Here is a 13,709-nt window from a genome sequence, read left to right on the forward strand (position 1 = left end):
CGCCCCTGCGGTGCAACATTTACTGTAAGGTGGATTTGAATTTCCTTCCTCACGCTGCTGTAATGTACGATGAAGCTAATTTAGACCTTAGCCAATGAACATCCTCCGACATGCGGATGTGGTTTGCAGCGAAATTCCACCAATCACGACGCAGCATCTGATGCGTAGAGGCGGGACTTAACCGCCAAAGGAAGCTTGGCGCGCGTCAATCAAGTGCAACACTCGTTCCCTATTGGCCCACCGTTATGAATGAGGTGGGTCTTGACGCAGCTCACTATCTAAGCTACGGTTGAAATTCCAATGCTAAACAACATGTAGCCAGCTTGCTAACATGCGATTTAGCGAACAGGGAAGAACTGCGGATACGGCCCTACTGTGGATTTACATGCACAAGTGATATAGGATTTTTATACGGGATTACTGGAAGAATTGCCTTGATGTTTTCCACCGAGCCTGTCTCCAGTACCGTAACCGGGACATGTCGAGTTAGCCAGATCGGAGCAATCGGTGGATAACGAACCTGGCGAGCTAGCCAGCCCATTTGGACTGGGTCTGCGTTGAGGGATCGGAGCAGGTTTCGTCGCTGATAGGACAGTTGAAAAGCGAATGCTGTGTCTGCCATGAGTCCCGCAGGTTGCCCCCATGTCAACAGCTTCAAAGTGGATAACTGGAAACAGAACCTGAGGGTCATTTATCAGTGTTTCGTATGGAGCGGTTCGGCCGAGACCAGAAAACGCAAGGTAAAGAGTGATGGGGAGAAATGAAGCACTTGAAACAGATCCTACGAGTGTGTGTGTGTGTGTGTGTGTGTGTGTGTGTGTGTGTGTGTGTGTGTGTTCGTTCGTGTTCCTCTGTTGACAGCTCCTCCCTTCCAGAGAACAACACACACATCCGACACAGAGAGACTCTCAATGCCAAGCTGCTGTTTGCCCTCAGCCTCACACAGACCACCCAGGCTCAGCAGCTAGCTTTGGCTTGATAAACCCCCCTTTTATTTTCACATACACACTTAGGGCAACCATGGGGAAAGACCTCCTGTTTCAAAAGGTTTTTATTTTCTTTCTTTTTGAAGCCATCGTCTTGAATTTACCTTGTCAAGTCTTCTTGTTTAATTATACTAATAATAAACATGCCTAAACGCCAACCTAAAGACCTGACATCGCCAGAACTGCAATTTTTTGAATCCCAACGGTTGTTCAAAACATGCTAACATGAAGCAAAATACCCCTCCTCTCTGTCTTTTTACTAGCACATCACCTAGCTAGCTGGCTAACCGAGCTTCAAAGCTAACGAGAAGCTAATAGGGTTGATGGCTGGTTTGATGGTGCATCTGTTTGCATTGGCACAGTGCCTCTTCCCTCACCAGGCGACCGCAGGCCAACACACACTACATGGTGATGTATTTCCAGCTCAGGGGGGCTTTGATGGCTTTAAAATCAACTTAGCACTTATGAGTCTTTTCCTACACCAAGCCCCATGCCTGGTAACCCGAGGCCATAATGAGAGAGATGCATCATTGCTTTCCTCGCACTGCATGACAGAATCATAAGGGGATATGAGGAGCATCTTGACTGTAATATAGCAGGATGTGTGTGTGTGTGTGTGTGTGTGTGTGTGTGTGTGAGAGAGAGAGAGAGGGAGAGAAATGGTCCCCGTCTAGACACCTTAGGCTGCCTCTCATTGGTTTCAGACTTTATTGGTGTCCTCCATGTGTGCCTGCTGCCTAGGAGGAGACACCATCTTCCACTGAATTATGTTTATTCCATAGATTTCCAGCATTCACATGACCTGTGGCTGTCTGGCACTTGTAGAGAGAAAACCTGTGTGTGTGTATGTGTGTGCGCCAGCTTAAAGTACCTGCATCTGCAGTATGTGTGTGTGTGCGTGCTTGGCTGCGTGCCTGGCTCCATGCACCCTGCACCCGTATGTGCCTCTGGGCCCGCTGTGTCTCCTGTCATCTGCATGGGATCGGGGACAAGCTGGTGGGCCAGGAGGCGTGTAGATTTGAAATGAACAGTGTAAATATTTGCCGGGTCTTCTTCTTCTCCCCCCCGCCCCATAATTGCCTGGTTGCCTCCCCTCCACCCCTGAAGAACAGACTGTGTGGAGGCTCACATCACTGCTGCACATCGCCTCCCTGTGGCACTCCATTCCTATTTGATCGCGGCCCAATTTTCCATTGAAATGCAAGCATGCTTCTCACAGGAAACCCATAAACCAGCCAATTCTGTTTTGAATGTCATCCAATTTCCTGTCTGAATGGTGGAGACGCTCTCAAGGTGTTTTCTCTACAGGGGTTCATGAAGATCGTGAGTATATATATCGTTTGAGAGTGTGACGGTACGACGGTAGTGAATGTTTTCCACCGGTGTCGTAGGTCATCCGTTTATTTACTAGTCTAACCTTAGCTCCAGCAGGTGCCGCCCTCTTTCTCGTGTTTTGTATGGGAGAAATCGGCGTGTGAAACTGCATGCCGAAATTTTGCAGGTTCCTGTTTCTATAATAACCAGTGAACATGGTCCATACCTCGTCGGACAAAATTTCCGATGTTTTCGTTGGAGTCGACTTCTCACTCCTGCATGCATCCAATGCAACGAGCAACACTTTGTTATTTCAATTACACTTCATCTTTCGTACTACTTGCTGCTGCCTCCTGCGGTGTCTTTTCATGGAAGAAGACAAAGGAATAATGAGTGAGCCAGTTATAAGTTGAAATTCTGTGGGGGAAAAAAAGTGATGCTTTGTGGGTCACATGTAGGACGAAATGAAGAGTTATACTGATAAGCGAGGAATGGTTAAACTGCTAAATTGCTGCATGTAGTTTGACCTGATGAGAGAGCAGCGTGTTTTAATCTAACCTCTCTTGTCTCTGGATACTGGACTCGGGCTTCGTGTCAGCTTCTGCGGCCACACAGGCTAATCAATTAACCGTCCTTGTTTTTTTATTTACCAGTAATCACACTATCAGGCAGTGCAGGCTGGGCATTTGCAGATGAGTGCCAACACAAAAAAAAAGACCAAAGACTGGATCCATCAGTCAGTCAGTCCTGTTTGACCTTTCATCTTGTAGCAGATGTACTTCTCTTCAAAGCCCTGTTCAGGCTGCCTTCTCCCAGCCTGCACCAGTGCTGCTGCAGCCGCTCAGTACAGCAGCATGTAAAATGGATTGTGAAAGCGGGCCGGTGGATCATAAACTCAGTGCTGCTGTCTGAAAGCAGAAGGTTAGTAAAATATTTCCCAGAGCTGAGCCCGGCTCCCACCCGGCACCGCCAGCTGTTGCACTAAGCGTGAATTTGACTTCGGTTACAGCTGCACAATTAATCATGTATATTCATATATTGTGATTTTTCGTTTCATTGATAATCGTAGACTATGGGCATATCAGCAACTGTTGTTGTTGTTAAATAGTCAAGATGTTGATATGAGATGCGAAAAGTGGAGTAAAATTTTGTTCCCCAGGTCATCAAGGTGAAAAATTGTAATTTAAAAATCATGATCACAATATGTGGCAAAATAATCAGGATAATTTTCGCTTTAATCTTGCAGCCCTGACTTCAGTCCATATTTGCCATGCCATGGATGACCTCTAACTCTGTGTTACTACTCTGGAAACTGTTGATAGATGTGTGTGTGTGTGTGTGTGAGTGTGTGTGATGTAGTTACGGATTTTTGTGTTAAATTAGGACATGTGTGTGTTTGAGTCTGAGGTGATTATCAAACCCAAGAATACCAAGTCTATAGTTGTGTCCTTTTGGAGAACGTTCTTGCCAAGTTGTCTTGGAGAGAACGAACTTGTCAAGAAAGCATCTTTACAGTTTGAGATTTGAGATGGACCGTGTGCTTGACCTCGCCCCATCAGTTGAGCCACACTGGTGTTCGTTTTTCCAGCGGATTCAACTGGTTCTGGTACCCTAGAGACTGTAGCACTATTTCGATGTGATGCACCGTTCTCCCAAGTCTCCCATCTGATGCATCCTCAGCTGGCACGTAAACCTCCGGGATCAGACGCGTCACGCAGGACACAAGATACTGAGAGAAGCCATTTTCTCTCAGTCTGCTGTCACACTTTTTTTTTTTTTTTCTCTGCCTTTTTAATGTCACACAATTCTTCATTTCCTTCCCGTTTTACTGGTACACTCTCTAAACCTTCTAGTATGTCCCCACCCTTTGTTCCACTGCAGTGAACTGTATTGGTGAACCAGGCACACCGGCTGCAAGGGTTGGGTATCACTGGATTTTATCGATGCCAATACTACTCTTAAAGATATTCTACTCAACTGATGTAATGGAGTGTGACTGTAAATGAGTGACCCTGTGTAAATCTTGTCCACCCATCACTAGTAACTGCTATCTCTTGATGCATTTGTGATTTCAGATATGATGTTTTTCTTTTTGACCTCATACCAAGCAGGTATAAGGGTGTTTGCTAATGGAAAGGGGGAGTGGTAATTGGGGTTGAGGGCCATGGTCATCTACCAACAGTAGAAAAATAAAATATTAACCAGCATAAAGTTTAGACACAGTGAGTTCTCTCTGGTTGTCAGGTCAGTGCAGGACAGCATGTCTGGAGAGTTTAATTACAAACTGAGCCACTATTTTGAAAATGTGACTCTTACAAAGTGATTTCTGGGCACCATTGTATAATTTACTATGGATTATTTTTATTATTATGAGTTCATTTACGATCTTAGCTTACAAAAACATTTATTGCTATATGGTAAAGATTTAATGGTATAGCCTAATCCATGGTAATATTGAGCAGTGACCATCAGGTAACATGTTTTCCCAAAAAAAGATCGTGTTTTAGAATGAAACTCTTTGCACGTTGTGAAGGGATTGGGAGTTTGATACAACTCTTTACCACTGAAGCAAGCGATGGCTGCAGCTTCACTTGTATCTATGGATAGAAATTAAAAGAGATTTAATTTCTACTGCACTTCTAACAGGCTTTTCTTGACTAATTTGTTTATTTATTATCATTGGTAACTGTGTATTAATGTAAGGGGGGGTATAATATTTGTACCTGATGGTTCTGTCCTGTCTATCTTGAGCACACTGAGGTAGATTCCTAACAATCTTGGTTAATATGGTAATAAACTATGAAATCTAGATTCTTTCAGTTAGGGGAAATATGATTTAAAGCGGGGGGCATACTGTCAACCAGTTATACAGGCGAATCGGTGTAGGCATTATTACGTTGTGAAGACCTAGGGATGCCGCAGTTGGTTTGTAGGAATGTTTTGGGGATGATGCTTCTTATTTGGTGAAATATTCCTTTAATACAGCTGTCTAGAAGCCTACTCCGGGTGTGAACCTTTCCCCTGCACAGGCCGTCCCATTGAAGCAGACAGATGATGTTGCTTTTGGCTCCCAGTGCGATAATGTCCTCGCTTACACTCCTAACCAGGATCTTTCCAACCCATTACCCCGTCCTGCTCTTCTCGCATGACGTCCCCCGGCAGATGGCTCACCACTCACTTATATGATGATGATGATCGCAGCGCTCGGAGAAATATGACAGGGACGGAGCGCTTGGTGTTCTATGGGTGTTAGGATGACCATAAGGCCTCAGTGAGCGAAGTGTCGCTTATTTACAACATGGCCAATGTACGCTGAGGTCAGATTGCCCTTCAGAGATTAATAAAGTTGTATTGTGTTGTACTGGAGCCCGAGCACTTTCCAAGCTAGGCTGTATTCATATCTGTGTACTTCCTGCTAGCATGATCTTCATCTACTCCACCTGTATTAGACTTGTAAATTCAGTATATATGATCCATCAAGCAGCAGTTACTTGAATAAAATTTCAGTTTTTTTATAACTTGTTTGCCTTTTTATTCCATTTTTGATCATCTTCGTCCACCAAAATACACTGTGGCTGGTGGTAGTGAGCAGTGGGAATCGGTTTTAAAAGTTGACATTTTATTGAAACGAGTGCTGCTTTGTGGATCATCATCATGCATACGCTGAATTTACCAGTGGATCCTAATGATTCAGAAAAGGTCTTGGAGGTGCTACATGTAGCAATTTAAAACCTCAATATATCATTATCAAATCAAATGTGATATTTTGGTATAATTACGATAAACAATTGAGACCAGGGTGGAGATGAGCCTCTATCTCATGTCGGTGGTATTGTTAGTGGTAGTATTTCTCAAAATTAAGACCACATTTCCCATAAACCCTGTTGCTTAAAGAAAGAAGTGCCATAAAGAGGATGTTGCTTCTTATCCCTCCTCCTCCTCACTCCTCCCACCATCTGCCATTGAGAGAAAGTGTATTATCAGGAACTTCTATGTGTGTTGGAAAAACGGTTCCTTTTTTGTGCCATGAAGCAATAGAGCAGATTTCCCCAAAAGTGTCTCACAGTGTAAAATGCAGTGTAGAGGCTGACAATCCACTCGCCGATGGTCTCGTTTGTTTATGGTAATTATACTAATGTCTCAAAATTACTGTGGTGATGATTTATTCATGTTAAATTGCTACATTACACTGGGAAATTTCACCATGCAGTTTGCCATGACCTTCTCTCCTATAGAAAAAGAAAAATGGAGACTGGCATGTATCAAGGCTTTGGCCTGTAAAATAACTCTTCCTAGCTAGCCTGGCATTAATTATTGTAAATATTAGGTATTCTTCATGCTCGTTCACTGGCAGGAAATGTGTACATAACACCTGAAGTGAGTGTGTGTGCACTTGCATGTGTATAGCAACAATATTCCAGTGTGCAGCTACTACTGTACAGCAGACCTGTGTGTGTGTGTGTGTGTGTGTGTGTGGTAAATTTTGGCTGTGACTGGTAAGCCTATCCACTCCAGCAGCAACGTTGGCAGGTAGCCATCAATTGTCTGGAGGCTCTTTGCATTTTAACGATGATATTTCGCTGGACAAACCTTAAAGGGGCCGGTGTATTTGGGAATAGCATTCTGACGGGTTCTGATAATCTATATTTTGCGCTGAGAGTCAATATACATTTCTATTTTTTATATTTTTTTAAGTATCCTCCCATAATTTTCTTCTCATCGGGGTGGAAAAGCCTCTTGGAGCAGCATGTAGACCGTCATGGGACACTAAAACTCTCCACTGAAACCCAGATTCATGAAAAACCCCGCCCACTCGTTGGTAGGGAAAACATTACGCCTTTTAAATGAATTAATTTACAAGTAACTTGATTGAGCACTTTAACAACTTGTGCAAAGAAAATAAAATGTAATTGTCAGTTTGTGTGTAGCTGTGGTCAGGGAGGAACCTCGACCGTATCGACCGTGGACGATATGCCAGCTAAGTTGGCGTTGGAACCAGAGTTTAGAGTATGAAGGGTTTCCAGAGAGCCTCCTGAACGTCATATAGACACGAATCCCTGCATGAATACCACACACACACACACACACACACACACACACACACATCACAACACTGATCGCTGGGAGTGCGTGAGGAGGAGAGGTTGATGCATATTGATGCCTCTTCATAATTCATGTGCCGTATAAGCACTTAAGCATGGAAGGGGACGTGTGACAGGAATAGGAATCGTTTTTTTTTTTTGGTTGTTTTTTTTTCATTTATATTTATGTCCAGGTTTAGGCTGGAAGGCTGCCGAGCTGCGATGTGTAGAACAGGACGCAAAATGATGGGTGCAGATCACTGGTTTCTCTTCCGGACAGTTGATGGAGGTTTGCAGCCTATAGATCTGACATTTGGACTACAACAGAGATTTTTTGTTTGTTTTTGTCGGGGGTTTGGGGAGGAGGGGGCAGTCCCAAGATATTAAATGGAATCTGACAAAATGAGGTAGGGTAGGAATATTATTTGAAAATTTCAGTTTTGTTTGATCGTGATTTGGCATGCATGAGCAATATTGTGATATAGGCTACATCAATATGGAAAAAAATCCTTATGATTAGATATTGATTTCAACCATCCAGCCCTACCTATATAATTATTGCATTGTAAACAACTTAGACTGATATTTCATGTTATGTTAGGTTATTTTATTAAGTTTCGATTTTTCTTGATACCATGATACCTTGGTATTGTGACTGTAATGGCCATTAGCTGAGTCTTTTTCTCCTAATGCTTCAATGTCAGGCAACATAACAGTCACCATTCTGATAGACTGTCAGGTTTACTGCATTAACTCCTAGCTACTCTTTTTGTTGCTTTAATATTGACTGAATCTTATTGTGAGTGACTTTTCCAAATGTTGTCCTTCCCTTCTCTCCTCTCCTTTTCTCTCTCGTCTTCTCTACTGTTGTAGATACCAGAAGTTTGACCTCAGTACCAACACTAAGTTTAATATCTAGAAATTCGATACAAGTGATACCAGGGCAAACAAGAAAGAGCATCAAGCAGTGTCAGAGCACAGCGGTCACACAGATGCTTTGCTCAGCTCTTTGTGCTGCCACACTTGACTTGGACAGCTTTGTCGAAGCTTCTCCTCCGGGGGTTTGATGTCGGTTAGGTGTCTGTCTTTGTCAGCGCTGTCAGTGAAATAGTCTTTCACTTTCTTCTCTCTCTCTTTTGTCTCGTCTTCCCTATTCTTCCCGCCTCTTCTCTGTCATCATATCGACTGTTCTCTTCTGCTTTCCTCTTCTTTCTTCTCCCTCCTGTCTTTTCTTATTTTGTCTCCTGCAGTCCTCTCTGTCTTCTCTCCTTCTTTTTGCTTCTCTTTTTTCCTCTTGACTTATGCTTGACTTGTACTCCTCTTCTCTTCTCCTCTCCTCTCCTCTCCCAGTCATTGCTGATTTCTTTTCTCTACCTCATATTCATGCGGGCTCATTGGCATGCCAGCTCCTCTCATCTGCATGCTTTTGAACTGAACTTTGATCTGCCCTCCATCCACAGTCATGCCTCCCCTCCCTCTCTCTTCTGTCCGACATGGCTATCAAACAGAATGTGTAACAGAATGTATAGGCAGCAAAATCGTATATTGCAATTTAGGTTTCCACATCTAATTAGATTATATTACATGAAACTGAAATGATCCCCATGGGGAAATTGGAGCGTTGCAGCAGGAAATAGTAATAGGATACATCAAAGAAGAATTGGACATAAATAAGAATATAGAATTTAAAACGGGGCCTATATATAAACATACACAACTGATAATTCCAGCACATATTAAGTAGAAAATGTATGCATGAAAATGTGCAAAAAGTATAGATTCCAGCATTAACAGGATGTGCAAAATAATAAGACTAATCTCAGAATATTGGCCCATCTGCAATACAGCAATTTTGCAATTTTACTGCAGTTGAAAACAGTCAAGGTGTCGGCATAAGATGTCGGATTTTGTTCCTCAAATCTTTGAGATGACTAATTGTGACTAATAATTGAGATGACAATATTGAGCAGAGTAATGGGGATTATCATTTTAGCCATAATCATGCAGCCCCAGAGGGTCTGGGTGTGTGTGTGTGTGTGTGTGTGTGTGTCTGGCTGAAACATTTCTACCACATGCCAATGTAAAGCATCAGATTCAAAGCCCATTCAGTACATTCCACCAAGGAAATCAACACTAAGGAACAAGACTCTCTGCTTTTCCAACTCGATAAAAAGCTGATTAAAAACAACACAGTCATTTTTGCATTTGATTTTTTGTGACATTTTAAACGTTTTGACACTTGGATGGAACCAGAGCTACTGATGGTGTTTCCACTGGTGCTACAGTGTAAAATTCAGGAAACCAAAGCTGTGTGCTTGACACGATGGTGATGATCATTTTCTCTTTCTCTCTCTCTCTCTCTCTCTCTCATCCCCCCCCTCTCTCTATCCCCCCCCCCCCTCCTCCCCCCTCCCCCTCCAGGCCAAGTCATGTATCTGCCAAATGTGCGGCGCCCACCTAAACAGACTCCACTCCTGCCTGTACTGCGTGTTCTTCGCCTGCTTCGCCAAGAAACACATCCACGAGCACGCCAAGAGCAAACGGCACAACCTGGGTACCCCACACACACACACACACACACACACGCAAACACACACAAGCCGTTCACAGGTGCAATGGGAGCAGGTGTGTTTTGTGTCCTCCACCTCCATTATGCACATGGTGTTAACACCAGGCATCCAAAGACCTGTAATTAGCCTCTTCTGCTCAAATGAGTTGATACCAGCCTCCCTCACACACACACACACACACACACACACACACACACACACACACACACACACCACCCTCAGTAATGTCTCCTCTCCCAAAACAAAGGCTGCTAAAAAGGCTAATTATGCAGCTGAGTGTCTAATGAAGAGCTAGCCTGCTCTGATGCTTAAAGCCCTGACAGTAAATAAATACTGGAGTGTGTGTGTGTGTGTGTGTGTGTGTCTATAACCAACATAGGCTGTATGTGAGTTATATGGAGCTTTCTCACGGGCCTAAATATGACACATTAGTGGTTTGTGATACATTTAGTGAAGCTAAGTAATCTATTTTGGAGGTAAACAAGAGAAAATGAGAGACAGAGAGAGAGATTATGCAACCTAGCGCAACATAATTGCAACACAGTCTAAAAGGCTTAGGCCACAAGGGGTTTTGAACGTCACCTGTGTATTTGGCCTCATGCAGCCTGCTAGAGGGAATATGTATTAGTCAACTTAGTAGTGAGTAGTGACTGAGGCCTGTGTTGGTGGCTGGTTTGATTAAAATGAAGGTTAAGTTTCCCTTTTTAGGCTCAAAATAAATGGACTAGAAGCTTATTCTTATAGCGCTGATTGCTAGATGCCTAAAAAGTGAAATAGGCAGAAAGTGATTTGAAATGCAGTAAGGGCAGTTGCAGCTTTTTCTCCAACTCCTTCCTTCCAAAATGTTCATTTGTGTGTGTGTGTGTGTGTGTGTGTGGAAGGGGTGGAATACAGAAATGAAAGATTTGTCTGTTTAGAGAGGATTAGTGTTACAGGACAAAGTGGGTACTGTAATCCTTTACATCGCACATCAGTGATTTCAATTATCAGTCTTCATGGGATAAAGCTATTACAACAGTATTCCTCAAAATTAGTGTGTAGGTGTTTTTATTTTCAGAAATACACCACACACTCCATCTGCCTACAGCTACAAAAAAAAATGTTCCAAGCACACAGCTCACGTGGAGGACGGCTTGCTGGAGAGTATACACAGTGAGAGTCGAAAATGGGAGATGTATATTTCAATTCAATTAATTCAATGTTTGCATCAAACACAGACACAAGCCTGATGGTTCCAGATTTGACCGAAGACATGGGAGTTTTCTGTTTGCTCTGTAACTGCTACTGCTGCAGGGACACACCCTGAAATGATCACACATACAATTCTGCAAAGGACTGAAAATCACTGAGTTATGCCAGTAAAAGTTCCAAAGTTACATTAACTGATCTCCTCCAGTAAAACAAACTGCAGGACATGCCTACAGTCTAGGGAACTTGAGTTACATGAGTTGGACTCGAGTCACAGTTTTAGGTTTTTGACTTGACTTGATACATGAAGAGAAGACTTGAGGCTTGAGTCTTGACTTGAGATCTTGTGTTTGTGTAAATTACTTAGATTGAAAGTGATGAGATTTGTTCCAGCAGACGACTGACTTTAAATTCTGTTTTCTGAATTTGTATGGAATGACTTAAACCTGCAACAAGCGATTTCAGACCCTGTAACCAATCCTGAAACTAACGTGTGCTACGTGGAGATTTCCGTGAGACGTAATGATATACCGTATTTCTTCTAATAGTGGTCTGTAGTCAATTAAAAGCCGGGTCTCTGATAATGGCCGTGGTCGACACGAACAAATAAACGCCGGCCCCAAATACAGGCCGGGGAAAAAAACAAAGGAAAAAACAACGGAAGATACCGGTAAACTCCTGCTGCCTGTTTGTAACTGTAGTTTGTAGTAACGTACAAGTGCCACAAGACGGCTCGGCCGGCGGAAGTCTCTGGAGCGTGCCGTCGTCGATTACCGTAATTATCGTAATGCATTGCAGTAACAAAAAAACGTCTACCTAACGAACCCCAACAGAAGCAGATCAGAAAACAAGGAGGCTTCGTACTAAAATATGAGCAAATATACTTATCAAACAGAGGGAATTAGAAATAAAGGCCTGTCTCTAATATAAGCCTGCTTCCAATAAAGGCCTGGTACCCTCTGCAGTTGAGGTAAATAAAGGCCTGGGCCAATATTAGAGGAAATACGGTAAACAAACAACAACACAGCAGCAGCTGTTTTCACCTCTTTCCTAAAGCTTGTTGTTACGTTCGGCCCGATTCGATGGCGAATCGATGAGCGAGTAAACGTTTTCAACTAGTAAACTTGCTCCCTGCCTCTTCACTTGTCATTGTGGGACACGTGACCTTCAGCGGGAGAAAGATCTGGCAAAGCGAGACTGGTAACCGCCGATATTTCTCCGTAGGTACGTTTATTTTAGCCATTAGCCTTTATGCACGGTTTGTCCTTAAGGGCTTCCGTCGCCCAGTAGCTTTGCTGTGTGTTTACAAAACGTGTTGCGGTTGCTGTCGCCCTCTAGTGGTCAGAAAAAATCGCTTAGTGTAGCTTTAAAGTTGAAACTGATTATAAAAATCTCATTATGCACTTACTAAGTTTATCCTATTAAAACGATACTGCATTGAAACGTCCCGTATCTATCATGAGAGTCATTCATTCCTATGCAATCCTCAAGGTTTTTCCAAATCTGATCACATGATCACGAATATTGAGGCTTATTTTACGATTAGGCCTGTGCCGATATGAAAATGTCATAGTACGATTATCTTGATCAAAATTACCTCGATACATGATATTGTCTTGATAATTATTAAAAAGATGAACACTATATAAACGGTACTGTAATACGCTTCAATTATGTAAAGTAATTTATCATATCTATCACAAGACATTTGACTTTTTTCTTAGAAAACAAAATTACAAAATGCTGGTTTAGCTGTCAGGATAGTTTTAAACAACACAAACAAAAATCAAAATAACGGCATCTAAAACAAAGTCAAATGCGTCACTTTAACATGAATAAAACATTCATTAGAGTGCTCCCCCTTTTGTGGAAAATAAAACATTGATGACAGAGAGCCGCGGTTATTGCGGTGGTCACGATAATAAAAATTAGTGGCATAGTGTACTTTACCGCGATATACAGTAATACGAGATATTGTCCCATCCCTATGTACAATATGGATCTGAGTACAAACTCTTGCAGATATTACGCAGTTGAAAAGTTGTGCAAATAACACTGAGCAAAACAAACAGGATGGACCGGAGAGGAAGATGGTGTAAACAGAGTGAGGTGTTGACATCCTGAACACCGGGCGCGACGCTCTTAGCCTTAACACTGCGATACCAGCTCTGTGCCCGATCGCTTCTTTTCTTCTTCTCCACATAATAGCGTCAGGCGGTGTGTGCTGTGGGTTCAGTGTGTTGTGCCGCAGCGTTTGGAGGACGGCGGCGCAGCGGCAGAGACGCTCCGGGTGTCGATGACAAAAGGCTGCGCCTGGCAGATGTCGAGGATTTACCCCAATTTCTTTTTGTGAAGCCTCCTTTTACTCGGCGTTATCACTCCGCTCAGGAAGACCCCCTTCAGTGTGTGTGTCAGTGAGTGTGTGTGTGTGTGTGTGTGTGTGCCTTCAGACCCCCCAGAGTGTAATTGTGAGTTTAATTAGGTTAGCTGCTGAATTAAATGCCGCAAAAACAGAGAGGGAGAGACGGTGGAATACAGAGGGAGAGAAAAGACAAGAAAAGGACAAATCT

The 13,709-nt window shown here is 43.0% G+C and overlaps 1 protein-coding gene across 1 annotated transcript in view; it reads left to right on the plus strand.

Moving 5' to 3' along the window:
• The first annotated feature begins 349 nt into the window (after positions 1-349).
• Positions 350-13,709, plus strand: part of usp22 (ubiquitin specific peptidase 22) — a 32,867-nt gene continuing 19,507 nt past the window's right edge. The window contains exons 1-2 of the mRNA XM_071907448.2: positions 350-740; positions 9,803-9,935. Of these exons, the coding sequence (XP_071763549.1) occupies positions 621-740; positions 9,803-9,935 (253 nt within the window). The 5' untranslated portion in view covers positions 350-620. The remainder of the gene's footprint in view (positions 741-9,802; positions 9,936-13,709) is intronic.

The sequence above is a fragment of the Centroberyx gerrardi genome, chromosome 20 (assembly GCF_048128805.1).
Source record: "Centroberyx gerrardi isolate f3 chromosome 20, fCenGer3.hap1.cur.20231027, whole genome shotgun sequence".
NCBI lineage: Eukaryota > Metazoa > Chordata > Actinopteri > Beryciformes > Berycidae > Centroberyx > Centroberyx gerrardi.